Source organism: Vidua chalybeata, chromosome 26 (assembly GCF_026979565.1).
Source record: "Vidua chalybeata isolate OUT-0048 chromosome 26, bVidCha1 merged haplotype, whole genome shotgun sequence".
NCBI lineage: Eukaryota > Metazoa > Chordata > Aves > Passeriformes > Viduidae > Vidua > Vidua chalybeata.
In genome coordinates, this window is record NC_071555.1 from 2,730,835 (window position 1) to 2,758,696 (window position 27,862).

At 66.4% G+C, this 27,862-nt stretch overlaps 3 protein-coding genes across 6 annotated transcripts; 2 read left to right on the top strand and 1 right to left on the bottom strand.

Moving 5' to 3' along the window:
* Positions 1 to 61: 61 nt before the first annotated feature.
* Positions 62 to 8,328, top strand: MRPL10 (mitochondrial ribosomal protein L10). Of its 2 annotated transcripts, none has more exons than XM_053965242.1 (5): positions 62 to 136; positions 1,232 to 1,401; positions 4,175 to 4,339; positions 5,955 to 6,099; positions 7,685 to 8,328. In XM_053965242.1, the coding sequence occupies exons 1-5, from the start codon at positions 97 to 99 to the stop codon at positions 7,927 to 7,929; spliced, it is 765 nt and encodes a 254-aa protein (XP_053821217.1). In that variant the 5' UTR covers positions 62 to 96; the 3' UTR covers positions 7,930 to 8,328. The 2 variants fall into 2 exon arrangements, with proteins under 2 accessions (XP_053821217.1, XP_053821218.1); XM_053965243.1 differs by having other exon boundaries at positions 79 to 136; positions 1,315 to 1,401.
* A 749-nt stretch (positions 8,329 to 9,077) lies between these two features.
* Positions 9,078 to 18,177, top strand: OSBPL7 (oxysterol binding protein like 7). 3 transcript variants are annotated; one of them, XM_053965220.1, is made up of 23 exons: positions 9,078 to 9,119; positions 10,024 to 10,216; positions 10,392 to 10,514; positions 10,645 to 10,698; positions 10,823 to 10,936; positions 11,021 to 11,131; positions 11,220 to 11,340; positions 11,418 to 11,521; positions 11,611 to 11,709; positions 11,796 to 11,925; positions 12,022 to 12,146; positions 12,285 to 12,365; positions 12,446 to 12,577; positions 13,074 to 13,164; positions 13,413 to 13,702; positions 14,835 to 14,972; positions 15,549 to 15,612; positions 15,723 to 15,801; positions 15,893 to 16,037; positions 16,703 to 16,844; positions 16,928 to 17,054; positions 17,134 to 17,256; positions 17,702 to 18,177. In XM_053965220.1, exons 2-23 carry the CDS (start codon positions 10,124 to 10,126, stop codon positions 17,808 to 17,810), a joined length of 2,595 nt encoding a protein of 864 aa, XP_053821195.1. In that variant the 5' UTR covers positions 9,078 to 9,119; positions 10,024 to 10,123; the 3' UTR covers positions 17,811 to 18,177. The 3 variants fall into 3 exon arrangements, with proteins under 3 accessions (XP_053821195.1, XP_053821193.1, XP_053821194.1); XM_053965218.1 differs by lacking the exon at positions 9,078 to 9,119 and having other exon boundaries at positions 9,870 to 10,216; XM_053965219.1 differs by lacking the exon at positions 9,078 to 9,119 and having other exon boundaries at positions 9,870 to 10,216; positions 11,611 to 11,703.
* Positions 18,178 to 18,602: 425 nt separating this feature from the next.
* On the bottom strand, positions 18,603 to 27,555 carry TBX21 (T-box transcription factor 21). The gene is made up of 6 exons (XM_053965231.1): positions 27,134 to 27,555; positions 20,712 to 20,866; positions 20,508 to 20,629; positions 20,264 to 20,422; positions 19,445 to 19,506; positions 18,603 to 19,337 (listed from the first exon to the last, which is right to left on the bottom strand). Exons 1-6 carry the CDS (start codon positions 27,553 to 27,555, stop codon positions 18,686 to 18,688), a joined length of 1,572 nt encoding a protein of 523 aa, XP_053821206.1. The 3' UTR covers positions 18,603 to 18,685.
* Positions 27,556 to 27,862: the final 307 nt, after the last annotated feature.

The following is a 27,862-nucleotide window of genomic DNA, read 5'->3' on the forward strand; positions in this document are numbered from 1 at the left end:
CGCGTCCAGGCCGCGCCGCCCGTTGCTATGGAGACGGCGCGCCGGAAGTGACGGCTCCTCCGCCTTCCCACAAACCCTTGCGCGGTCGCGGCCAAGATGGCGGCGCTGGGAAGCGGCGGGACGCGATGGCGGCGGGGTGAGAGACCGGGAACGGGAACGGGGCTGGGACAGGAACAGGAGTGGGGATGGGAATGGGAAAGGGGCTGGGACAGGAACGGGAACGGGAACGGGGCTGGGACAGGAACAGGAGTGGGGATGGGAATGGGAAAGGGGCTGGGACAGGAACGGGAATGGGGCTGGGACAGGAACGGGAACGGGAATGGGAATGGGAATGGGACAGGAACAGGAAAGGGAACGGGGCTGGGACAGGAACGGGAATGGGAACGGGAACGGGGCTGGGACAGGAACAGGAGTGGGGATGGGAATGGGAAAGGGGCTGGGACAGGAACGGGAACGGGAACGGGAATGGGGCTGGGACAGGAACGGAATGGGAATGGGAATGGGGCTGGGACAGGAACGGGAATGGGAACGGGAACGGGAATGGGGCTGGGACAGGAACGGGAACAGGAAGGGGAATGGGAATGGGAATGGGACAGGAACGGGAACGGGAATGGGAATGGGGCTGGGAACGGGAATGGGAACGGGACAGGAACGGGAATGGGAAAGGGGCTGGGACAGGAACGGGAATGGGAACGGGAATGGGGCTGGGACAGGAACGGGAACGGGAACGAGAATGGGAATGGGGCTGGAACGGGAACGGGAATGGGGCAGGAATGGGAATGGGAATGGGAATGGGACAGGAACGGGAACGGGAATGGGAATGGGACAGGAACGGGAACAGGAACGGGGCTGGCACAGGAATGGGAATGGGAACAGGAACGGGGCTGGGACAGGAACGGGAATGGGAATGGGACAGGAATGGGAATGGGAATGGGAAAGAGGCTGGGACAGGAATGGGAACGGGAAAAGGAACGGGAATGGGAATAAGAATGGGAACGGGAATGGGAACGGGAATGGGAACGGGGCTGGGACAGGAACGGGAATGGGGCAGGAATGGGAACGGGAATGGGAATGGGGCTGGAACGGGACAGGGACAGGAACAGGGGCTTGGAATGGGAACGGGACTGGGAAGAGGAGCGGGAGCTGGGTCGGGATGCAGAGGGGACAGAGGCGGGAAGGCGATGGGGCGCGGGGCGGGATGGCGGAGCCGGGGCTGAGCGCTGCCCCGCAGCCTGGCTGCCCGCCCTGCAGCTGCTGCGGCGCGGCTCCAAGGCGGTGACGCGGCACTGGAAGGCCGTGCCCTTCCCGCGGCAGAAGCTGCTGGCCCTGACCGAGTACCTGCCCCCGCGGCCGGCCCTGCCCCCGCGCTGCCTGCCCCGCCTCGCCCCCCGGGCGCGCCAGGTGAGGCACGGCCCCGGCGGGGCGCGACGGGGCTCCGGGAAGGCTGGGATCCCAGGGGGTGGGAAACAGGTGGGACCCCGCGTGTGGGATGGTGAAATCTGGGAGGGCACCTCGAGATCCAAGGGATCACCTTGAGACCCATGGGAACGCCTCGAGATCCAAGGGAATGCCTGGAGATCCATGGGAATGCCTTGAGATCCATGGGAACGCCTGGAGATCCAAGGGAACGCCTCGAGATCTGTGGGAACGCCTTGAGATCCATGGGATCACCTTGAGACCCATGGGAACGCCTCGAGATCCAAGGGAACGCCTGGAGATCCAAGGGAACGCCTGGAGATCCAAGGGAACGCCTCGAGATCTGTGGGAACGCCTTGAGATCCATGGGATCACCTCGAGATCCATGGGAACACCTTGAGACCCATGGGAACGCCTCGAGATCCATGGGAACGCCTCGAGATCCATGGGAACGCCTCGAGATCCAAGGGATCGCCTCGAGATCCGTGGGAATGCCTGGAGATCCATGGGAACACCTCGAGATCCAAGGGATCGCCTCAAGATCCAAGGGATCACCTTGAGATCTGTGAGGGCACCTCAAGATCCATGGGAACGCCTTGAGATCCAAGGGATCACCTCGAGATCCAAGGGATCACCTTGAGATCTGTGAGGGCACCTCAAGATCCATGGGAATGCCTTGAGACCCATGGGAATGCCTCAAGATCCATGGGAACGCCTTGAGATCTGTGAGGGCACCTCAAGATCTAGGGGAACACCTTGAGATCCAAGGGATCACCTCGAGATCCAAGGGAACGCCTCGAGATCCGTGGGAACATCTCGAGATCCATGGGAACATCTCAAGATCCATGGGATCACCTCGAGATCCATGGGAATGCCTCAAGATCCAAGGGATGACCTTGAGATCCATGGGAACATCTCGAGATCCAAGGGAACGCCTTGAGATCTGTGAGGGCACCTCAAGATCTAGGGGAACACCTCGAGATCTGTGGGAATGCCTTGAGATCCATGGGAACATCTTGAGATCCATGGGAACGCCTCAAGATCCAAGGGATGACCTTGAGATCCGTGGGAATGCCTTGACATCCAAGGGATCACCTCGAGATCCATGGGAACATCTCGAGATCCAAGGGATCACCTCGAGATCCATGGGAACGCCTCAAGATCCAAGGGATGACCTTGAGACCCATGGGAATGCCTCAAGATCCAAGGGAACGCCTTGAGATCTCTGAGGGCACCTCAAGATCTAGGGGAACACCTCGAGATCTGTGGGAATGCCTTGAGATCCATGGGAACACCTTGAGATCCGTGGGAATGCCTCGAGATCCATGAGAAAACTTTGAGATCCATGGGATCACCTCAAAATCCACGTCATCACCTCACAATCCTTGGGACCATCTCCCCCCAGCACCTCCAGCTGTGGGATCACTGCGGGGGTCCCACCCTGCCCCGCTGTCCTCACACACACATTTGGTGTCCCCAAGAGGACAGCTCCACGCAGGTGCTGTGACACCAGGGCTGTCCCCTGTCCCCAGATCCCACATTCCCTGTCCCCAGGGGTCCCACCCTGTCCCCAAATCCCACACCCGCTGTCCCCAGGGGTCCCAGCCTGTCCCCAAATCCCACATTCCCTGTCCCCAGGGGTCCCACCCTGTCCCCAAATCCCACACCCGCTGTCCCCAGGGGTCCCACACTGTCCCCAAATCCCACATTCCCTGTCCCCAGGGGTCCCACCCTGTCCCCAAATCCCACACCCGCTGTCCCCAGGGGTCCCACCCTGTCCCCAAATCCCACATTCCCTGTCCCCAGGGGTCCCAGCCTGTCCCCAAATCCCACATTCCCTGTCCCCAGGGGTCCCAGCCTGTCCCCAAATCCCACACCTGCTGTCCCCAGGGGTCCAGCCTGTCCCCAAATTCCACATTCCCTGTCCCCAGGGGTCCCACCCTGTCCCCAAATCCCACACCCGCTGTCCCCAGGGGTCCCACCCTGTCCCCAAATCCCACATTCCCTGTCCCCAGGGGTCCCAGCCTGTCCCCAAATCCCACATTCCCTGTCCCCAGGGGTCCCAGCCTGTCCCCAAATCCCACACCTGCTGTCCCCAGGGGTCCAGCCTGTCCCCAAATTCCACATTCCCTGTCCCCAGGGGTCCCACCCTGTCCCCAAATCCCACACCCGCTGTCCCCAGGGGTCCCACACTGTCCCCAAATCCCACATTCCCTGTCCCCAGGGGTCGCAGCCTGTCCCCAAATCCCACACTCGCTGTCCCCAGGGGTCCCACACTGTCCCCAAATCCCACATTCCCTGTCCCCAGGGGTCCCACCCTGTCCCCAAATCCCACATTCCCTGTCCCCAGGGGTCCCAGCCTGTCCCCAAATCCCACACCCGCTGTCCCCAGGGGTCCCAGCCTATCCCCAAATCCCACACCCGCTGTCCCCAGGGGTCCCAGCCTATCCCCAAATCCCACATTCCCTGTCCCCAGGGGTCCCAGCCTGTCCCCAAATCCCACACCCGCTGTCCCCAGGGGTCCCAGCCTATCCCCAAATCCCACACCCGCTGTCCCCAGGGGTCCCAGCCTATCCCCAAATCCCACATTCCCTGTCCCCAGGGGTCCCACCCTGTCCCCAATCCCACATTCCCTGTCCCCAGGGGTCCCAGCCTGTCCCCAAATCCCACATTCCCTGTCCCCAGCAGGACGGCTGCGCGCGGGTGCTGTGACCCCAGGGGTCCCCTGTGTCACCCTGTCCCAATGTGGTGTCCCCAGGAGGACGGCTACGCGCGGGTGCTGCGGGGCCAGCTGGAGGACACGCTGCGTGCCAGCCGCATGGTGGCCGTGTGCCACTACAACTCCATGGCGGACGAGGACGTGGCCACGCTGCGGCACTTCCTGCGCCGGCACGACATCCACGTCAAGTTCGTCCTCAACGAGGTGGGGCTGAGCCTCACGGGGGCTCGGGGTGTCCCAGGGGTATCCCCGGGGTTCTGGGGTATCCCAGGGGTTCCAGGGCTATCCCCGGGGTTCTGGGCTATCCCGGGGCTATCCCGGGGGTTCCAGGGCTATCCCGGTGGTTCTGGGCTGTCCCGGGGCTATCCCAGGGGTATCCCAGGGGTTCCAGGGGTATCCCGGGGCTATCCCGGGGGTTCCTGGGCTATCCTGGTGGTTCTGGGATATCCAAGGGCTATCCCTGGGCTATCCCAGAGGTTCCAGGGCTATCCCGGTGGTTCTGGGCTATCCCGGGGCTATCCCAGAGGTTCCAGGGCTATCCCGGTGGTTCTGGGTATCCCGGGGGGTATCCCAGGGGTTCCAGGGCTATCCTGGTGGTTCTGGGGTATCCCAGGGGTATCCCGGGGGTTCCAGGGCTATCCTGGTGGTTCTGGGGTATCCCGGGGGTTCCTGGGCTATCCCGGGGCTATCCCGGGGGTTCCTGGGCTATCCTGGTGGTTCTTGGGTATCCCGGGGCTATCCCGGGGGTATCCCAGGGGTTCCAGGGGTATCCTGGTGGTTCCTGGGCTATCCCGGTGGTTCTGGGGTATCCCAGGGGTATCCCGGTGGTTCTGGGCTATCCCGGGGGTTCCTGGGCTATCCCGGTGGTCCAGGGGTGTCCCGGTGGTTCTGGGGTATCCCAGGGGTATCCCGGTGCTTCCAGGGGTATCTGGGTGGTTCCGGGATATCCCAGTGGCTCTGGGGGGGGGGGGGGTTGTCCCAGTGGTCCAGGGGTATCCTGGTGGTTTTGTGGTATCCCAGTGGTTTTGTGGTATCCCAGTGGTTTTGGGGTATCCCAGGGCTATCCAGGTGCTTCCAGGGGTATCCTGGTGGTTCCAGGGGAATCCCAGGGGTATCCTGGTGGTCCAGGGTTATCCCGGTGCTTCCAGGGGTATTCCTGGGTGTCGTGATGGTTCCAGGGGTATCCTTAGGGGTGTCCTGGTGGTTCCGGGGTATCCTGGTGGTTCCGGGGTATCCCAGTGGCTCCGGGGTATCCCGGTGGTTCCATGGTATCCCGGTGGCTCCGGGGTATCCCAGTGGGAGTTGTCCCAGTGGTTCTGGGGTGTTGTCCCAGTGGTTCCATGGGTATCCCAGTGGCTCCGGGGTATCCCGGTGGTTCTGGGCCCGGTGGTTCCATGGTATCCCAGTGGTTCTGGGGTATCCCGGTGGTTCCGGGGTATCCCGGTGGTTCCATGGTATCCCGGTGGTTCCAGGGTATCCCGGTGGTTCCATGGTATCCCGGTGGTTCCGGGGTATCCCGGTGGTTCCATGGTATCCCAGTGGTTCCATGGTATCCCAGTGGTTCTGGGGTATCCCGGTGGTTCCATGGTATCCCAGTGGTTCCATGGTATCCCGGTGGTTCCAGGGTATCCCGGTGGTTCCATGGTATCCCGGTGGTTCCATGGTATCCCAGTGGTTCCATGGTATCCCGGTGGTTCCAGGGTATCCCGGTGGTTCCATGGTATCCCAGTGGTTCTGGGGTATCCCGGTGGTTCCATGGTATCCCAGTGGTTCCATGGTATCCCGGTGGCTCCGGGGCTCATCCCGGGCTGTCTCCCAGGTTGCCCGGCCGGTGCTGGCGCAGTCCAAGCTCCGGAACCTGCTGCCGCTGTTCGTGTGCCGGAACATCCTGCTGGTGAGCCCGGAGCCGCGGGCCAGGGAGATGCTGCGAGTGCTCAAGGGGGTGCCACAGGTCAACCTGCTGGGTGAGAGCCCTCCCTGCTCCCAAATCCCCGAGCTGGGATCATCCGTGGCTGGAATGGCGGCTCGGGGATGGGAATGGGGCTCAGGGATGGGAATGGGGGCATGGAGATGGGAATGGGGGCATGGAGATGGGAATGGGGGCACGGGGATGGGAATGGGGGCATGGAGATGGGAATGGGGGCATGGGGATGGGAGTGGGGGCATGGGGATGGGAGTGGGGGCACGGGGCTGGGAATGGGGGCACGGGGCTGGGAATGGGGGCATGGAGATGGGAATGGGGGCACGGGATGGGAATGGGGGCACAGGGCTGGGAATGGGGGCACAGGATGGGAATGGGGGCATGGGGCTGGGAATGGGGGCATGGAGATGGGAATGGGGGCACGGGATGGGAATGGGGGCACAGGGCTGGGAATGGGGGCATGGGGATGGGAATGGGGGCACGGGGCTGGGAATGGGGGCATGGAGATGGGAATGGGGGCATGGAGATGGGAATGGGGGCACGGAGATGGGAATGGGGGCATGGAGATGGGAATGGGGGCACGGGGCTGGGAATGGGGGCATGGAGATGGGAATGGGGGCATGGAGATGGGAATGGGGGCATGGAGATGGGAATGGGGGCATGGAGATGGGAATGGGGGCATGGAGATGGGAATGGGGGCACGGGGCTGGGAATGGGGGCATGGAGATGGGAATGGGGGCACGGGGATGGGAATGGGGCACAGGGATGGGAATGGGGGCACGGGGCTGGGAATGGGGGCATGGAGATGGGAATGGGGGCATGGAGATGGGAATGGGGGCACGGAGATGGGAATGGGGGCATGGAGATGGGAATGGGGGCATGGGGATGGGAGTGGGGGCACGGGGCTGGGAATGGGGGCATGGAGATGGGAATGGGGGCACGGGTATGGGAATGGGGGCATGGAGATGGGAATGGGGGCACGGAGATGGGAATGGGGACATGGAGATGGGAATGGGGGCACGGAGATGGGAATGAGGCACGGGAATGGGAATGGGGACATGGAGATGGGAATGGGGACATGGAGATGGGAATGGGGGCACGGAGATGGGAATGAGGCACAGGGATGGGAATGGGGGCATGGAGATGGGAATGGGGGCACGGAGATGGGAATGGGGACATGGAGATGGGAATGGGGGCACGGAGATGGGAATGGGGGCACGGGGATGGGAATGAGGCACGGGAATGGGAATGGGGGCACGGGGATGGGAATGGGGGCATGGAGATGGGAATGGGGGCACGGAGATGGGAATGGGGGCACGGGAATGGGAATGGGGGCACGGGGATGGGAATGGGGGCATGGAGATGGGAATGGGGGCATGGAGATGGGAATGGGGATCCAGGGCTTCTGGGGCTCATCCAGGACTGGGATTGAGGGCCCAGGGCTGGGAATGGGGACCCAGGGCTCGGGAGGCTCATCCAGGGCTGGGAATGCTAGCCCAGGACTGGGAATGAGGCCCCCTGACGGGGCTGCATCCCTGCAGAGGAGGGGTGGGCAGCCCGCAGGAGGCAGCAGTCCCTCCCCACGGGGCTCTGGAATTCCGTGCCCATCCCAAGCTCCCGCTTTGCAGGCGCCTGCATCGACGACACGATCCTGAGCCGCCAGGGGGTGGAGAACTTCGCCCGGCTGCCGTCCCTGGAGGTGTCCCAGGGGCAGACGGTGGCAGCCCTGTCCCTGCTGTCCTCCCAGACCTCGTCCCTGCTCCAGCGGGGTCCCGCTCACCTCACGGCGCTCCTGGACGAGCACATCCGGCGGCTGCGGGACACCGGCGGAGCCACGGAGCCTCCCCCGGGCCAGAGCGCCGGGAGTCGCTGATGCTGGAAACTGGGAACCAGTTCCTTGCCTGGCCGTGGGGAACGGGGAGCCCCCCCCCTGGATGAGGGATTCAAGGATCATGGACACAATTCCCATGGAATTCTCCAGCTCCACAGAGTGGGGGGGTCAGGGACTGGAGGTTTGACTCTGAGGGTTTTGTGCCCCCAGTCCCGACAGGGAGTCGTGGCCATTCCCTTGTGCTCCCTTGGGATCATCCCAGCAGCGTTCCAGCTGTGGTCAGGGATCTCTGGGATCAGCCAGAGGAGGAGGAGGAGCACGGGATGGACCCTCCAGAGGGGATTTTGGGCACTCCAAGCCCCGTGCCTTCGGAATGGGGGTGTGCTGTAACACTGATCCCACTTGGGATCGCTGTCCTGTCCATTAAAGTGTCTGTGTGGAGATGCCGAGGCCTCGTCTGGGGTTTTGGGGGGTGGGTTGGGGGGTGTTCCTGCCCCCCAAAGGTGGGGGGAGAGGCCAGGGCTGCTCCAGGGGGTCTGAGGGAGCAGAGCTGGGGGTGGAAGAGGGAAATCCCAGGGTGGGAACACCCCGGGACCACCCTGGGGGGTCGGTGATTCCCGGGATCCTCATGGGGTGGTGAGCCCAGGGACTCCCATGGGATGATCAGCCCCGAGACCCCCCCCCCCAACGGGATGATGGTCCTGAGACCCCCGTGGGCTGACGATTCCTGGGATGCCGGTGGGTCAGTGATCCCTGAGACCCTCGGGGGGTGGCAATCCCCAAGCCATCCATGGGATGATGATCCTGAGACCCTCAGACATCCATCCTGAGACCCCCGCGGGTCGGTGATCCCCGGGACCCCCGTGGGTCAGTGATTCCCGGGACTCCTGCGGGTCGGTGATCCCCGAGACCCCCGCGGGTCGGTGATTCCCGGGACCCCCATGGGATGACCAACCCCGGGACCCCCCTGCGGCGCTGCTTCTCGCGGGGGTCCCCCCACCCCTTTCCCCGGGGCTGCCCCGGTTCCGTGCGGGCGCTCGGGCGCTGCCCGTTCCCGGTGTCCCGGCGGCTCCCGGTGTCCCGGCGGCTCCCGGCGCTGGCGGCTCCGGTCCTCCACGGAGCAGGGGGCAGAGCCGAGCGGCTCCGGACCGCCCTCCGTGTTCCGCTTCCTGCCGCCGCCGCCGCCGGGCAGGATGCGACCGGCCCCCGCCGCCCGCCCGCCGCCCGCCCAGGTGAGCACCGGCGACCGGGGGAAAGGTCCGACCGGCGCCGCGACCCCCGGCCCCCGCTACCCCGGGGGGTGACACCCCCCGCGGAGGGAAATACGGGGATGGGCTTTGCCCCGCGGGAGGGATGGAGACCCCCGGGGGTACCGGCACAGCCCCGCTCCGCTGCGAGGGGTCGGTGCCGATCCCCTGCAGCACCTGCGGGAGAGAGCCGGGAGACCCCCGGTGCCCTCCCCTCGGAGCCGCCGTTACCGGTGCCGGGTTGTCTGTGGCAGCGTGGTTATGTGCCCGGTGCCGTGGTTACCGGCGCCGTGGCCGTCCGTACGGCGGTGACCGTGCCGCGGTTACCGGCACGGTGGTCACCGGTGCCGGGGCTTGGCCGCTGTCCCGGGGTTATCCCGGGATCCATCCTACAGCAGCGGCTGGGACTCACGGATGCCCCGTCAGGGACAGCGCCAGGGGGGATGGCAAGGCCAGGAGAAGCTTCCCCGTGCCTCAGTTTCCCCCTCTGGAATCGTGAAGGGCAAAGGGAGCAAACGCCGTGCCGGGAGGGCGCGCGGCCACGCCGGGCTGTGGAGGGGTCGTGTCCTGGCTTGGGGCTGCCGGACGGAGCAGGGCTTGATCCCGGTCCTTGCCCCGGTGTCACCCTCCTGGCCGTGCCACGCTTGCCCCGTGGTAGCCGGTCCATGGGGCGGCGGGGCCGGACTCTGGACCCGGACTGGGTGGCACAGCCGAGATAACGCCGGGAGGGTCAAAGGCTCCGGCTCACGCAGAAGTTTCTCGGTGCCGCCGGCGGTGCCATGCAGAGCCCCCCGGGAGCTGGGGACGGGGCCATGCGTGCCACCCGCTGTCCCAGCCAGGCTGCAGGTGCCATCCCTGAGCTCCCTGACCGGCCGGGCCCTCCCCGCAGCCGCTCCCGCCGTGACGGCCGAGCTCGGACCCCCGGCCCCGCAGCCCGGACGGGAGGGGGGCCTCGGCCCGGTGCCCCCCGCCCCCTCTGCTCGCCGGCCATGGGCAGCCACGAGAAGGACCCGTGCTCTCCGAAAAGGGCCCTATCCCGCTCCAGCAGCACCGTGTCTTCCAAGCACAGCAGCGTCCAGCAGGTTGGAGGGTTTGGATTTGGATTTGGGGGGTTCAGAAGGACCACGGGGAGGCTTTGGGGGCTTCCCCCTGCTTTACGAGGGTGCCCCTGTGGGTACCAAATGTCCCTGCCTGGGGACAACGTGGGCAGCAGCCTCTGGTGCTCAGGGACCCCCACGCTGACCCCCGTCCCCGCAGGGCTCTGAGAGCTGGGAGGTGGTGGAGGAGCCCCGTGCCCGGGGCAGCCCCGGGCAGCAGCCGCAGCGGCACGAGGGGTACCTGCTCAAGAAGAGGAAATGGCCCCTGAAGGGCTGGCACAAGGTAACAGGCACAGCTGGCACCAGGAGCCGTGATCCCGGCTGGTCCTGGCACGATTTGGGTGGGGGGCACTGGCTGTAGGGGCTGCTGTCTGCACCCCCTCCCAAAAAAATCCTTTCCCCTCCATCCCCAGCGGTACTTCGTGCTGGAAAACGGGATCCTGAAATATTCCACCACGCGCCAGGACGTGAGTGTGTGCCCAGGCTGTGGCCACGCAGCCTCCCCAGGGGCTCAGGGCTGGGGACACCCCCGTGGCCCCCCTGAAAAAGGGGGGGGTCTTCCCCCTGACAGGCGTCCCTGGGCTCCCCCAGGTCCTCAAGGGCAAACTGCACGGTGCCATCGACGTCCGGCAGTCCGTCATGTCTGTCAACAAGAAGGCCCAGAGGGTTGACCTGGACACAGAGGACAACATTTATCACCTCAAGGTGCCACTGGGGCCCTGGAGCTGGGGTGGGACAGGGCTGGGGGACATCGGCTCGTGTCCCCTCCAACTCGCCCCTGTCCCCCAGATCAAGTCCCCGGAGGCGTTCTCCAGCTGGGTGAGCAGCCTGTGCACCCACCACCACGGCGAGCGGCCGGAGCCGTGTCCCCCGGGGGGTCCCACGGGGACCAACACGCAGGTGGGTGACAGCTCGGGGTGACAGCGCCAGGCAGCGCCTGGGCAAGTGGCTCCTGACGGCGATCGGTGCCCTCTGTGCCCGGCTGCAGGGCCAGTGGACACGGATCCTGCCCTCGGGCAGCGCCCCTGCCCTGTCCACGCTGGCCAGCTCCCGGGACAAGGTGAACGCCTGGCTGAAGGACAGCGAGGGGCTGGAGCGCTGCTCGGCCGGTGAGCGGGGCCCGAGGGGGTGCGCAGGACCGGGCAGGGTCCCTGTGCCCCCTCCCTGACCTCTGTGCCCCTGGCAGAGCTGTCGGAGTGCCAGGCCAAGCTGCAGGAGCTGACGGGAATGCTCCAACACCTGGAGGCCCTGCACCGCATCCCCTCGGCCCCGCTCATCTCCGGCAGCCAGGTGAGAGGGACGGCCAGGTGAGGGAGGGGGTCCCGTGCCCCCCCCTTCCTGGGGAGGGTCCGGCTGCAGCCCCCTCCTCTCCCTCACAGCCCTCGGCCGCCACGGAGAGGCCGAAGAAGGGCCGGAGGACCACCAAGATCTGGTGCACGCAGAGCTTTGCCAAGGACGACACCATCGGCAGGGTGAGGGTGAGCTGGAGCCCCCACCCCGAGCTCTGACGCTGCCTGGGCACGGAGCCCCCCAGGTGACCCCGCTGAGCCCCGTGTCCCCCCAGGTGGGCCGCCTGCACGGCTCTGTCCCCAATTTGTCCCGCTACCTGGAGTCATCGCAGAGCCAGCTGCCCTTCAGCGTCCCCCCGGAGTACAGCCAGCTGCAGCGCAGCTTCTGGGCCCTGGCCCAGAAAGGTGGGAAGGGGCGGGGGGCTGAGCCTGGGCGGGGGTCCCAGGGCGGGTTTTGGGGTGCTGACCCTCAGCCTGACTCCCGCCCGTGTCCCCCGGCAGTGCACGGCTCGCTGAGCAGCGTGGTGGCCGCGCTGGTGGCCGAGAGGGCCCGTCTGGAGGAGATGCGGCAGGCGCTGCACCGGCAGTGTCCGGCCCCACGCCCCGGCAGCGCCGGCACCGCCGGGGTGAGGGAGCACGGGGCACCTCGGGTGCTGCTCCTGGAGTCTCAGCAGGGTGCTGGGTGTCCCCTGTCCCCGTCAGCCCGTTCCTGGCTGGAGGGGACCGGCCGGGGGGGGCTCGGCTCAGTCTCGCCCTTCCCACAGCCCGCCCTGCGCCGCTTCCACTCCCTGTCCGTGTCCTCCGACACCACCCTGGACTCCTTTGCCTCGCTGCACCCGGATGAGGTCAGGGGGGTGGGATGGGGCGGCCTGGGGGTGCCGTGGCCGCTCTGGGATGGGGGCTGAGCCGGTGGCTGTCCCCGCAGCCGGACGCGCTGCCCGCCAAGGGCCGGGAGCAGCAGCTCTCCAACCGCAGCATCGTCTCGCTGGCCGACTCCCACACCGAGTTCTTCGATGCCTGCGAGGTTTTCCTCTCCGCCAGCTCCTCTGAGAACGAGGTGAGGGGGCTTGGGGGGGCTCTGCTGGGGAGGGGGTGCTGCTGGCAAGGGGGCTCTGCTGGTGGGGGGCTCTGCAGACCCCCCGCCACCCCTCGCTGCTCCGGGTTCATCTCTCCCCTCTCTCTCCCCCGTCCCACCTCATCAGCCGGCCCGAGAGCCGCTCCCCGTGTCCCCCCCAGCCCCTGGATCCCCCCCGCTCCCCGTGTCCCCCCCACCCCCCCGTCGCCCCCTCCCTCCCCGCTCCCGGGGTCTCCGCAGTCTCTGAGCCCGGTGGCGGGGGCCGGTTGCTGCCGGTGCCCCCCCCGCCGCTGCTCCCCCACCGGCACCCGCCCCCCCCATCCCGACACCCCCATCCCAGGATCCCGGGGCTCATCCCACCCTTTCGGGGGGGCCCTTCCCGGTAGCGCCCCAACCGCCCCCTCCATGGGGTCCCCCCCACATCCCCCCCATCCCCCCGGGACCCCCGAAGCCGCCGACGGTCCCTGCGCCTCCTCAGCCCTCGGAGGACGAGTCGTGCATCAGCGAGGTCACCTCCGGCGTCTGCGAGGAGGCCACCGAGCCGGGGGGGCCGGGCCGCCCCCCGACAGGTACCGGGAGCACCGGGGAGGGCACCGGGCAGGGAATGGGCACCGCTGGAGGCGGCGGCTTCGCCCCCGGACCGGTGCGGGAAGGGGGAACCGAGGCGGAGGCAGCTCTGCCTCCCGACACGGGAAAGGGAAACACGGGACGGGGGGAACCGGGGGGAAGGGACAGCTCTGCTCCCCGACAGCTCCGGGGAAGGGAGGGGCTCACCGGGGACGGGGGCGGCTCCATCCCACCGCCCGCTGCCCGGCAGGAGCGGAGCGCCTGGGGGTGCCGGCGGAGCCGCCGCCGCTGGAGCCGCCGCTGGAGCTGCCGGGGCCGGACCCGCGGCGGAGGAGCCGCCTGCCCGCGCCCCCCGCGCCCTCGGGGGACGTGAGCCTGTGGGGGCTCCTGCGGAGCAGCGTGGGCAAGGACTTGTCCCGCGTGGCGCTGCCCGTGCAGCTGAACGAGCCGCTGAACACCCTGCAGCGGCTCTGCGAGGAGCTGGAGTACAGCGAGCTGCTCGACAGAGCCAGCCGCGCCCGCGACCCCCGGCAGCGCCTGGTGAGGGGGGAGCCGGGACACCGGGGAGCCGGGACACCGGGGGGAGCTGGGGACACCGGGGAGCCGGGACACCGGGGGAGCCGGGGCAATGTGGGGAGCCGGGACACCGGTGGAGCCGGGGCAACGGGGGGAGCCGGGACACCGTGGGGAGCCGGGACATCGGGGGAGCCGGGGCACCGGGGGAGCCGGGACACCGGGGGGAGCTGGGGACACCGGGGGAGCCGGGACACCGAGGAGCCGGGACACCGGGGGGAGCTGGGGACACCGGGGGGAGCTGGGGACACCGGGGAGCCGGGACACCGGGGGGAGCCGGGACACCGGGGGAGCCGGGACATCGGGGGAGCCGGGACAACGGGGGAAGCCGGGACACCGGGGGGAGCTGGGGACACCGGGGGGAGCTGGGGACACCGGGGGCTTAGGAAGGATTGGGGGTCAGGGGCACAAGGGGCTGGGGGGCCTTGGGGGGATTGGGGACATGAGGGGGATTTGGGGGCAGGAGGACACAAGGGACTTTGAGGACAAGGAGGGCAAGGGGGGCGCAGGGGGCTCATGGGATGTAGAAGGAGCTCAGGGGGTCACAGGGGAGCAAGGGGACGTGGCTTGGGGACATGAAGGATTTTGGGGACAGGGTGGGCATTGGGAGGTTGAGGGCACAGGGGATGTGGGGGGCTCAGGAAAGTTGGGTGGGAGACACAGCCCAGAGGGACACGGGGGCACTTGGGGAGTTTGAGGCTTGAGGGGTCTTGGGGGACACGGGGAAGCTCAAAGGACGTGGGAGTAGGGGGAGCTCAGGGGACACTGGAAGTTTGGGGGACACGTGGGGACAGGGAGAGTTGGAGGATTTTGGGGATATGGGGGATCCTGAAGACATGGAGAGACCAGGGGAGTTTGGGGATTTAGGGGGCTGTGGGACATGGGGGGAGCCCAAGGACCTGTGGGGGCAGGGAGATTTTGAGGATTTTGGGGACATGGGGGACCCCGAGGACGTGTGGGGACAGGGAGAATTTGAGGATTTTGGGGTCTCAGAGGTGCCTGAGGACACACGAGACTCCTGGGACTTGTGGGAACAGGGGAGGGCAGGCGTGTGCCCATCCCGGGCGTGGTGACAGCGTCGCGGTGGCCACGGTGACAGGTGTACGTGGCCGCCTTCGCCGTGTCCACCTACGCCTCCACCTACTACCGGGCGGGCAGCAAACCCTTCAACCCCGTGCTGGGCGAGACCTACGAGTGCGTGCGGCCCGACCGCGGCTTCCGCTTCATCAGCGAGCAGGTGGGCACCGGGGGGTCCCTGGGGGCACCCCGGAGCTGGGCGGTGAAGTGCGGTGAGAAGTTAAAATCTGTAATTGTAATGAAGATTTGTAGGGACGGTATGTTTATTACAGCGCTGGGTGTACGTGGGGATTGTTCTTCTTTAAAGGACATGCGTGCTTTTGAGGATTTTTGATCTTTTTTTATTACTTCTTACTAGTTTACACACGCATAGAACTTTACAATGGGTTTATGCATATTTATTTTGCTGATTTTGCATTATAACTTGCAATTAGTCTTTGTACAGAGAACTCTCTAATCTCTTTGTCTATCTTTTGTAGACTTAGCTTTGGGGTTTTTTTCTTCGTTTTAGAGTTTAAGGGGTCTTTCTTTTTAGTTTGGAGATTTTCATTCTCTTTTTTTTTGGCTGGGACAGTATTATAAGTGCAGTAGAGTATAGTAGATTAAATAGTATATTTTACTTATGCTAGTAAGCTACTATGTGGTACATTTTACTTAAATTTAAATGGGTTTTTATTCTGTTAAATTTTTACTTTGTTCCACCGGGGCGCTGGCACGTCCCTCCTTGTCCCCCCAGGTCTCCCACCACCCTCCCATCTCCGCCTGCCACGCCGAGTCTGACAACTTTGTCTTCTGGCAAGGTGAGAGCCCGGCAGGGCACTGGGCACTGGGAGAGTCCCCCCCAAGGTGGGGGGACTGGGGGGGGTCTCACCTCCTCCTCCTCCTCCTGTTCCTCCTCCTCCTCCTCCAGACATGAGGTGGAAGAACAAATTCTGGGGCAAATCCCTGGAGATCGTCCCCATGGGCACCGTCAATGTCCAGCTGCCCAGGTGAGACCCCAGCCCCACAGATAGCCCCCCGATATCTCCACCCCCGTGCCCCGCTGCCCTCCGTGCCCACCCACGAGGGCGGTGCCCGCAGGACCGGGGACCACTACGAGTGGAACAAGGTGACCACGTGCATCCACAACGTGCTGAGCGGGCCCCGCTGGATCGAGCACTACGGGGAGGTGCTGATCCGCAACACCCGCGACGCCTCCTACCACTGCAAGCTCACCTTCTGCAAGGTGTGCCCCCCCTGCCCCGCCCTGCCCCGCCCCTTCGTGCCCAGGCTCCGCCCACACACTGCTCCTGACTCCCCACCCCTCTGCATTATCATGGCCTGGCCCCGCCCCCTCAGGTGTGGCCCCGCCCCATCACCGCCTTGGTAATTAAACACTGTATTGTTGCCCCGCCCCTTGTCTGACCCCACCCCTCACTTATGGCTCCACCCCTTCCCAATAGCCCCGCCCTTTCCCCAGTGCCCCACCCCTTAGTGCCCCACCCTCTTCCAATTACTCTGCCCATCACTCCTGGCCCCACCCTTTTCCCAGTAGCCCCGCCCTTTCCAAATGACCCCACCCATCATAGCCCCACCCTTTCTAGAAGTCTCTACCCATCACCCATTGCCCCTCCCTTTTTCAATAGCCACGCCCTCTCCCAGTGGCCCCACCCTTTCCCAGTGGCCACGCCCCTTTCCAATTGCTCCACCCTTTCCAGAAGATTCCTCCCCATGGCCCCACCCTTTTCCTATGGCCCCACCTTTTCCCAATGACCCCACCCATCATAGCCACACCCTCTCCCACCAGCCCCACCCCTTCCAAGCGGCCCTGCCCTTTCCCACTGACCCCGCCCCACCCTCCCGGCCCCGCCCTTTGCCCTGGCCGCCCCGCTGAGGCGCCGGTGGCCGCAGGCTCGGTACTGGGGCGCGGGGGCCAACGAGGTGCAGGGGGCCGTGCTGAGCCGCAGCGGGACGGCCGTGGAGCGCCTGGCCGGCAAGTGGCACGAGGGGCTGCACCGCGGGCCCGCCCCGGGCCACTGCGTCTGGAAAGCCAGTAAGGACCTGGGGAGACCGCCCGGGGGGGGGTTACCCCAGCCCGGGGGGTGTCTCTCACTGTCCCCACGCCCCTCCACGCAGACCCCATGCCCCACGACCACGAGAGGAATTACGGCTTCACACAGTTCGCGCTGGAGCTGAACGAGCTGACGCCGGAGCTCCGCCGGCTCCTGCCCTCCACGGACACGCGCCTGCGGCCGGACCAGCGGTCAGCAGCGCCCCGGGGGTGCGGGCTGGGGCGGGCTGAGGCCGGCCAGCTGGTCACAGCCGTGACCTGTGTCCCCCAGGTACCTGGAGGAGGGGAACGTGCCGGCGGCCGAGGCGCAGAAGCGCCAGATCGAGCAGCTGCAGCGGGACCGGCGCCGCGTCATGGAGGAGAACAACATCACCCACCAGGCCCGCTTCTTCAGGTCTGGGGGGCTCCCAGGGCTGGGGGGACCCGGGGAGCAGGGCGATGTGGGCTTCTGGGGGGGTGGGGTGCTGAGGGCAGCTCTTGGTTCAAGGGATGTGGGGCTCTCGGGGGGATGCGAGGCTCTTATGGGATGGGGAGACCCTTCCCAGGAGTCTTGGGAGCACGCCATGGCTCAGGGGGGTGGGGGGGTTTTAAGGGAATGGGGAGACCCCCTGGGAGTCCTGAGGGCACCCCATGGCTCAGAGGGGTGTGGGGCCCTTAGGGAAGGGGGAAAGCCCCTGTGGGTGCCCCCCGAGGGCACCCCATGGCTCAGGGGGATGTGGGAAATTAAGGGAATGGTGAGACCCTCTGGAGACCTCGTGGTTCAGAGGAGCGTGGGGCTCTCAGGGAATGGAACCCCCCCCCCCCATTGGAAGTCCCAACCGTGCCCACCCCGTGCCCAGGCGTGTGACAGATGCCAGTGGCAAGGAGTCGTGGGTCACCAACAACACCTACTGGAAGCTGCGCCTGGACCCCGGCTTCTCCCACCTGGACAGCGCAGTGCTCTGGTAGCCACCCCCAGACCCGGGGGGTGCTGAGCCCCCCCAGCTCCTCACAGCAGTGCCCAGCAGTGGGGCTGGTCCCCCCAGCACTGGGGGTGCAGAATCCCCCCCCCACACACACTTTCCGAGCCATTTCGCCGCCGTTTCAGTAAAACTGTGATTCAAAAATGGGAGGGGGGCACTGGCACTGCCTCCCCCCGGCCCAGGGCAGAGCCTTGGGGACAGCTGAGCCACTGTGGGGCAGGGGCTGGCAGTGCCCCCCTGCCCTGGGGGCACAGGATGATAAGGGGGGATTTAGGGGGTCGCAGGGTGCCCGCGGGCGGGGAGACCCCACTGCCCCCACCCCCAAATTGTGCACAGGGGCTGCTCTAATAAAGGCTGTGAAGGGTTGGGGTGTGCAGAGAGATTCCTTCTACCCCCCCCCACCATCACCGCCCCCGGGGGCTCAGGACCCTCCTCCCAAATCAGGCTGGGGATGCACAAGTCCCTCCCACCCCGTGCCTCAGTTTCCCTCCCCCCACGCACAGAATTGCCCACAGAGCCGTGTCCCACAACGTCCCCTTTATTGCGATATGCTGCTGCCCCCCGCCCCACACCGGGCGCGCGGGGGGGGGGGGGGCTCAATAAATACTTCAGCATCAACCCCCCTCCCTTAAAAACCACCGACCCCCAAAAAATAACCTCACCGGCACCCCCCCCTCCCCGCCCGTCCCCTCCCCGCTCGCCCCCGCGGCCCCACCGGGGTGGCACCGGGGGCTGATTGTCACGCTGAGCCCTCCCCTCCGCTCAAGTCGTCCCAGGCTATGGGTGTGGGGGCGCACACAGGACCGGATTTGGGGTGCCCGGGGAGGCTCTGACCCCCCCGTTCCCCCCGCCCGGTGTGGCTCAGTTGCCGTAGAAGCCGTAGTAGCCCCCGTCGGTGACCGGCTCCTTGTCGTAGATGTCGCCGTTGCGGGGCGGGGAGGAGCTCTCGGTGCTCGAGGGGTACGGGGACACTCGCCGCCGCTTGCACTCGTACAGCCCCGAGTCCGACGAGTCCCCCGAGGCCACAGCGGCGGGCGGCTCGGTGGCCCAGCCCTCCATCTCCTTCCCCTTCTCCTCGCGGGGCTCCCGGTACCAGCCCAGAGCCGCGGCGCCGCCCTTGGGGCCGTACTGCCCGGGGCTCCAGCCCCCCGTCACCCCGAAAGCCGCCGGGCCCTCGGGGTAGTAGGGCAGGGGCGGGTGTGGGGCGGGCGGCAGCGCGAAGGGCTTCACCCCGTAGGGCACCAGTTTGCCCCCGCCGTAGCCCCCGTCGTAGCCGCCGTACTCCAGCGCGCCGGGGGCGGGGGGCTGCTGCGGGGGGAAGTACCAGTGGGGGGGGTCTTTGGGGGGCAGGGGCAGCGCGGCCCCCCGCTCCCCCCCGAAGAAGCGGCCCGGGGGCAGCGGGTACTGCTCGGGCAGGAAGGGCTGGAAGCGCGGGGCCGGCAGCAGCTGCTGGCAGCCCGGAGCCTCCGGCGGGGACGGCGTGAGGCGCTCACTCTCCGAGGCCGTGTACATCCTGGGGGGGGGGGGGGCACACGGTGCGGTTTTGGGGGGTTGCTCCTGCCAGATGAGGCCGGGAGGGCACCGGAGGGGACAGGAGGGAGGAGAGGGGGTGGCACTCACGAGTCGAAGTTGTCCCGGAATCCTTTGGCGAAGGGGTTGTGGTCGATCTTCAGCTGGGTGATCTGGGGGGACGTGGGTTTGGGGGGGCTGCTGGCAGCTTGTCCCTCCTCCGGGGTGTCCCCCCCGCTGTCCCTTCCCCCCCATCCCACCAGAATCCCGCCCTTTGCCAGGGCAGGGGGTGCTGGGGGGGCTGTGGGATGCTGAAGGGGTTTGGGGGGGGGTACTGGGATGTGTGGGACGGTCCTGGGGGGGTAGTGGGGAATCCAGGGGGGCCCTGAAGGGATCCAGGGGGAGGCTCTGGAAATCTGAGGGGATCTGAGGGCACTGGGAGGCCTCTGGGATGCTGAAGGGATGCAGGGGGAGGTCCTGGGATGCTGCAGGATGCTGTGGGACGGTTCTGGGAGGGACGGTGGGATGCTGAAGGGATCAGGGGGTGGCTGAAGGGATCCAAGGGGAGGCTCTGGAAATCTCAGGGGATACGGACGGCGCTGGGAGGCCTCTGGGATGCTGAAGGGATGCAAGGGGAGATCCTGGGATGCCGAGGTCGCAGGGATGCTGCAGGTGCTGGCAGACGGGGGTGGCCTGGGGGGAGGCCAGTGGGGTTTTCCTGAAGCTCAGGACGCCCCGGGTGTTGCTGGGGGGATTAACGGGGCTGCTCTGGGCGCGGTTTTGGGTTGCTGTGGTGACACTGGGATACCCTAGCTGGTTTCTGGGAGGACGCTGGGGGGTTGCTGGAGTTTTTGTGCTGTTGGGGTTTTTTTTTTTTTTTGGGGGGGGAGGGGGCTACATGCTCGGACTGGCAGGGGGTCTCGTACTCACGTCGGCGTTCTGGTAGGCGGTGACGGCGATGAACTGGGTCTCGGGGAAGGCGAAGGTGTGGGTGTGCGGGGAGGGGTACCCGTCCTCCCCCTCGCCCTCCTTCACCTCCGTGACGTGCAGCCGCGGCTGGTACTTGTGCAGCGACTGCAGCACGATCATCTGGTGGGAGGGGGGGTAAAATGGGACAGCGAGCGGTCAGGGGGGGTCACAGCGAGCTGCCACGGCGGCAGGACCCTCCCCTCACCTGTCCGACGTTGTTGGAGGCTCCTTTGTTGTTGGTGAGCTTCAGCTTCCCGAAGGAAACCTCCTGCCGCATCCAGTGCGCGCCCGTGTTGGGCGAGTCGGGGTGCAAGTACAGGCGGTTCCCTGGGGAGGGGACAGCGGCGACAGCGTCACCCCCCATCCCGGCAGCAGCAGGAGGGTGAGGGCGGGGATGAAGGGCCCGTACCTGGCATGCTGCCCTCGGCTTTCCCGCACTGCACCCATTTTCCGCCCTGGTAGCGCCAGTGGTGCTGGTCCACCAGCACCACGTCCACGCAGACGCTGTAGTGCGCCACGGGGTTGAGCCCCGACAGGTTGAAGCTGAGGAAGGGGAACATTCGCCTGGGGAGGGGACAGAGGCACAGACACTGTCACCCCCCCACCCCCCCGAGCTCGGCCCTTGGCACACAGGGCAGTTTGGCGGGGGGTGATGGGGAAACTGAGGCAGCGCGGTGCCCACCCCCCTCCCCCGCTCCCGCGGCCGGCTGGGTGCCCGTGAGGAGCTGAGTGACCCCGGCAGCTGGGGGATGCTGTCGGGGCCGATCCCCCCCCCCCCGGTATCTTCCTCCCCCTCCCCAAGCACCTTCCGGATCGGAAACCAACACCGCTGCTGCTATTTCGGGCCGGGCGCCAGCCCGCGCCAAGGGCAGGAAGGGGACACGGTGGGACCGGGGGGGACCACGGGGCGGCAGCTGCCACCCCCCCCCGGGGGCTGCACCCCGCGTGCCCCACGGGTGTCCCCTCAAACCGCAGCGCTGCGCTGGGAGACCTCTGCTCCCTGCTCTGTCCAGCAGTGGCCGCTCGCCCCAGGCTCCCCAGTAGCCCCAGTAGCCCCCAGTGGCCAGCTCAGGTTGGCAGCGGGGCCTCCAGCCGCGTCCGCGGTCACCGGTTCAGCCCCCAGGCGGCTCCCAGCCGTGGAATTTTGGCGACTTTCTGGAGCTCCGATGGCCGGAGCTGGACAGCGGCCACGCCGGTAATGTCACCCCCAGCACAGAGCCACCACCGGGCACCCCTCACACCCGCACGGGGACACGGGGGCGTCCCCCACGCGGGGAATATTCACCCCGAATTCCTGAGGGGAGAGGGGACGCGAGGGGAAAAGGGGGGGGGGGGGGGGGTCCGGGCCCCCGCAGGAAGCGGGGCTGGGGCAGCGCCGGGGGAAGAGCAGCGGAAAGAAAAGTCAGCGGGTGGAGGCTGACTCAAAATTGCCCTTGCGAGAGGGTGAGGAATAGAAAAAGAAAGAGAAGAAAAAAGGAAAAATAGAAAGAGAAAGAAAAAAAATGAGAAGAAAAGAAAAAAAAAAAAGAAAATTACAAGAGAAGATAATGAAGATTGAGAAAAAGGAAGAGAAAAATGAAAAATAATGAAAAAAAAGAAGAGGAAAAATGAAGAATGATCAAGTGGAGAAGAGAAAGAAGGAGAAGATAATGATTAAAAACAAGAACATGAAATAGTAAAAATAAGAATAAAAATAAGATAAAACGAAAAAATAAAAGATAAAGAAAACGATAAAGAGAAAGATTAAGATAAAAAGAGAAGTAAAAAGAGAAAGAAGCGGAGAAAGAAGCAGCCGTGGCGAGGAGCTGCACGTGCTCAGGACCGACGCTGGCCCTGAGCACCCCGGGTGCCCCGGGGTCCCCCCGAGGCCTCGCAGATCCCGTTTTCCCCTTTGTGTCCCCAGAGGCGCCGTCCCCGCGGGCTCACAGCTCCTCTGGAGCGAGCACGACGCGGCCGCGCCGGGGACAGGGGGGTTCCAGCCGCTGATAAAAAATCGCGACCACATTAAAAACCACCGGGGAGCCGCCGGAGCGCCGAGCCGAGGCACCGGCTACGGCCGGGCCGAGCTCCCAGCGCGGCTGCTGCACCAGCCCGAGCTCTGCAAGGAGCAGAGAGGAAGAAAACAGGGTTTTTTGGGCTGTTTTTTTTTTTTTTTTTTCTTTTTTTTTTTTTTTTTTTTTTTTTTTTTTTTGCCCTTCGCTCCCACAGCGCGTTCCCCGGCGCTGCCAGCGGAGCACCGGCGCTCACACGCTGCCGCTGCCAGCGGGGAAACCGCACGGCCCGGCAGGGCACGGCAGGGTGGGGGCAAGACCCGAAACCGCGCTCGCCTCGCCTTTATTTTTAAACCCCATCGGCGCTCGAGCTCGGCTCGGGCAGGACTCGGCTCCCCCCGCTTCGGTCCCTGCGGTTTGGGAGGTGCCCCCCACCCCCAAAAAGGCGGGTGGGCACCGCTGGTTTCACACTCGGAGGGTTTTGTTTCGGCGCTCTCGGGGTTTGTCCCTGCGTGAACCCCTCGGTTCGCGGCGGCACCGAGGGGACAGCTGGTGACGCGGGGACACGGTGGTGGTGGGGACACAGGGAGGGTGTCCAGGTGGGAGGAGAGGAGGTGCAGGGGCTCAGACCCCCCCAGAGGAGCCTCCCCAGCGCCCGCCCCCGTCAGGCGCGGGGGGGCTGCGGCTTCCTGAGCCTCCCCCTCCCCCGGCGGCAGCGCGGGGACCGCAGGAGCCACCAGGGCCGCGTGGGACACGGGCCAGCAGCCCCCGCTGCACGGCGGGCACAGGGGCAGGGCTGGGGACACGGCACGGTGCTGGCACGGCAGTGCACGGCACGGTGACACGGTGTGGTGACAGAGCGACGCATGGCACGGTGACATGGCATGGCTGCTGGACACGGCACAGTGACATGGCACGGTGGTGGCACCCCAATTCATGGCACGGTGACATGGCATGGCTGCTGGACACGGCACAGTGACATGGCACGGTGGTGGCACACCAATTCATGGCACGGTGACATGGCACGGTGGTGGCACACCAATTCATGGCACGGTGACATGGCATGGCTGCTGGACACGGCACGGTGACATGGAATGGTGACACACCAGTGCATGGCACGGTGACAGAGCAATGCATGGCATGGTGACATGGAACAGCTGCTGGACACGGCACAGTGGTGACACACTGGTGCATGGCATGGTGACATCACATGGCTGCTGGACATGGCATGGTGACATGGCACAGTGGTGACACACCGGTGCGTGGCACGGTGACATGGCATGGTGACACACCAATGCACGGCACCGTGACATGGTGTGGTGGCATGGCAATGCATGGCACGGCGACATGGCATGGTGACACTCCAACGCATGGCACGGTGACATGGAACAGCTGCTGGACATGGCACGGTGACATGGCAATGCACGCCGTGGTGCCACAGCACGGTGGCACAGCTGGACGAGTCCCGGTGACACGCGGTGGCACTGCTGCGTGGCACGGCACATCTGCAGAGCACAGCTGCACTGCCTGCCTGGTTGACAGGGTGACAGGGCACAGCTAAATGTCACAGCGCGGCAGGACGCGGTGACAAGTCACAACATGTCTGCACCAGCCCCGCCGAACTGCCAGCCGGGCACCACGTGTCCCCAGCCCCGCCACTGCCAGCCCCAGAGAGCCATCCCCCAGTGTCCCCAAAAGGCGCTGCCAGCTCTGGTGTCCCTCCTCATGCACCCCTCAAATCAAAGCCCCCCGCTGGACTTTGTGTCCCCAAAGCCACCCCCAGTGTCCTCTCCAAAGGCAAAACCGTCCCTTGTGTCCCCAAGTGCAGAGAGAGCCCCTGCACCCCCCAAAAGCAAGGTCGTGCCATCCTGAGCCACCCCCAAGTGCAAGGACAGCTCTTCTGTGTCCCCAAATGACAGGGACAGCCCCTTGTGTCCCCTCGAAATGCAAAGATGAGCCCTGTGTCACCCCAAAAGGCAATGCCATCCCTGTGTCACCCCAAAACTGCAGGGCCAGCCCCTGTGTCACCCCAAAAGGCAGGGCCAGCCCCTGTGTCACCCCAAAACTGCAGGGCCAGCCCCTGTGTTACCCCAAAAGGCAATGCCATCCCTGTGTTACCCCAAAAGGCAATGCCAGCCCCTGTGTCACCCCAAAACTGCAGGGCCAGCCCCTGTGTCACCCCAAAAGGCAATGCCAGCCCCTGTGTCACCCCAAAACTGCAGAGCCAGCCCCGGCCCCGCTGCAGAACCCCACGGCAGGAATTCCCCGTGCCCGTCGCTGCCGGGGTGCCGTCGAGGCCTTGGGGGTTTCCGCAGGAATCCTGCCCTGCCCAGCCCCGAGAGCCGCGGGGGACACAGTGGGGACAGGGACGGGGACAGGGACGGGGACAGGGACGGGGACAGGTGTGGGAACCCGGCCGGGAATTGTCCGGACCGGGGTGGTTGGGGTGGGGTGGCTCGGGACAGGGTGGGATGGCTCAGGATGGCACGGGACAGCTCAGGATGGCACGGGACAGCAGGAACGGTGCCAGCGGGGTGAATCCCAGTGCCTGGCCGGCCTCACCCCAGTGCCACCATGTCCCCCCCCAGCCTCAACTCCTCCCCGGGGGTCCACGGGGGGGCTGCACCCCATCGGTGCTGAGGAAGTGGCGGGATGGGGCTGCAGAGGCAACAGCGGGATGGGAACTTGTCCCCTGCCCTGCCCCAGAGCCCCCCAGCCTGGCAGGTCCCCGTTTTGGGGTTCAGGCCCCCCCTCGGGTCCCCGTTTGGGGCTCACGTCCCCCTCGAGCCCCGCTGGGGTTTTTCCTGTCTCAGCAGCGCTGCAGGCCCCGCACGCTGCAAAAGCAGCTCAGGGTCGGGGGAAACGGATGTTCTGTGGCTCTGGGTTTGACGTTCTCCACAGGCTGGGCTTGCCGTGAGCCCCCCCTGCGCAGAGCAAACCCCCCCTCAGCCCGCAGCCCCTCCATTGCGGGGGATGGAGTTGGGGAAAAAACCCCAAAATCGGCACTTTCAGGCTGGGAGATGGAAGCAGAGGTGCAGCGGGGCGGGGGGGGGGGGGGGTGGGATCTGTGGGGCCACCCCAATTTCCAGACCCTCAGCAGCAGCAGGTCCTGACGCAGCAGGGAGGGCACTTTCCCCAGCACCCAGCTGGGAAAGAGCGGAGAAAAGGAGGGGGGAAAGCAGAATTTCATCACATTCCTCCAAGGCCTGAAGGGTGGCGGGCGACCAACAACAAACTGGGGTGCCCTCCAGCCCCGCCACCCCCTGGGGACGTGTCACCCCACCCGTGCCGGCGCTGCTTCGCTCGGAGCACCGCCGGGCGGAGCGGGGCCGGGCACGGCCGTGGCAAACCAAGCGGCCCTAACGTGTTTAGACTTCCAACACATTAAACAGGTTGGGCTCAGCATCGAAGTGACACCATCTGTCTCTCGGCCGAGCGAGCCGAGGGGCGCCGGGCAGAAAGGGACCCCCTGGGCGCGGGGATGGGGCTGGGCAGGGGGGGCAGCGCGGCAGGAGGGGCTGGGGGGGGGTCTGTGCCAGCTGCGGAGGGCACAGCGGGGGGAGGCAGCCCTGTTTCCCCTTGGCACGGGGTTTTGGGGGCCCCTCGGGGTGATCTGGTGGCGGCTGAGCTGTGTGTGATCCCTCCCGTTCCCACTGAGACCCCCAAAGTGCAGCCCAGGGTGGGGTTCCCCTCATCCTCATCACCCCAGTGTGGGGCTGAAGGACGGGTTTAGCATTCTGGGCTCCCCTTGCTGCAAGTCGTGGCGAGTCCACAGCCCCACAGGGCCTGCACGGCACCCAGATCCCCCAAACTGAGGCTTTGGCAGACACCCCAAAAATCCCCCAATCCTCTCCCGGCCCCGGGGACCCTGCAGCCCAGCACGGAGGGGACAGCGAGTGCCCGGCTGTGGCGTCACCGAGGGCATTTTTGGCAGCCAGGACGTGGCCAAAATGCTCCCCCTTCCCTGGTCACATGCTGGGCAGCCGGGCTCTCTCTGCCCCACAGAGAAGGGGTGTTTCCACCCCAGAGAGGGGACAGGGAGCGGACAGGGTGTCACCCACCCTCCCACGGCGCTGTGGGGTGGCAGCAGCTCCTCACCACTTGTTGCAGCGCCGAGCTCCGGATCCGGCCCGTGGGTTGGGGCCGGATCAAAGCTGCCTGCAGGCCCTTGGCAGCGCCACCTTCCTGACACCGAGGGTCCGGACCCCCCTGTCCCTCCCTGATACAGGGGGGGACAGCCCCAGACCCTTTTCTCCTTCCCACAAGCCTCAACCCCGCAAGGAAACAACACCTGGGGACGTCTGGGATGCTTTGCATCCCCCTCCCAGGCTTTTCTTGAAACCCAACAGGAGATGGGGGTCCCCTCTTGCACCCCCAGCTCCACAAACACCTCCCACCCGTCCAGCCCTTTGGGGAGACGAGGCAGGACCCCTCAGCCCCTCACCGTGCCAGCCCCCCCGGCCTGTCCCACCCCCTCACTGCCGGTGTCCGCACCCCCGCACCCCCCGGTGCCCACACCGGACCCCCGCCATCCCCGGTGCCGGGTGGCGCTGCCCATCTCTGTCGCGGTGCCCCCGTCCCCGTTTCCCCGGTACTCTCAGGTTCCCTTCGGTGTCCCCACCTCGTCCCCTGCGTTACCTCACGCGTCCTGCGACAGTTCCCTGTCCCCGCACACCCCGGTCCCCGCCGATCCCCCGTCCGACTCCGTCCCGCTCCGTCCAGCCCACCCCAGTCCCCTCCAGTCGCTCCCAGTGCCCCGCCGCCCCCCAGCCCCGCTTCCCCCGGTGCTGCCCGGCTCTCCGCTCGTCTCCCGGAGCCCCCCCCGGTTCTCCCGGCTCACCTGCCCTGCTTGGTGATGATCATCTCGGTCTGGTGCTTGTGGAACTTGGCCCAGAGCGGGTAATTGTTGAGCATCACCTGCACCTTCCCGGCCGCCCTGTACCCGGGCAGGGCACAGAGCGGGGGGCACAGCGGGGCCCCCCCGCCGCCGAAACCGCCCTCGGCGCCCGCGTAACCTTCCACCGACGCGGCGGGAGGCGGCGGCGCCCGGTACGGCGGGCACGGCCCCAGGAACCGGCCGCCGAAGCCGCCGGGAGCGCCGTAAGGCAGCGGCGGGGCTCCCGGATCCGGTGCCCCTCCATCACCGAAGAAAGCGGCGGCGGCGTCCCGGGGGCCCGGCGGCTCCTTGGCGAAGCTGGCGGCGGCGCTGAGCATGGGGGCGGCGGGCCGGGGGGCTCCGGTGCCCGGCTCCAGCGCGCCCATGGACGGGCGGGGGGCACCGGCCCCGCTCAGCCGCTCATGGGGGTCCCCGCCGGCGGCGGCCCCGGGACGCGGCGCCGGTCAGCGCTGCCCGCCTGACCGGGTTCCCGCCGCCCCCTCCATGCCCGGTGCTACCGGGGGGGGGGCTCCGAGCGGCGGCGGCCCGGGGACAGCCAAGAGGGAGCGGGGGCGAAAAAACCAACCCCGCTAAAAATACTCTAAAACCCCCAAAAGTGCCGTGGGGGGGGGGTTCCGTGCCCGGTGCCGGTGCCGGTGCCTCAGACGCTCCACCTGCCCTTCCCGCGCCTCT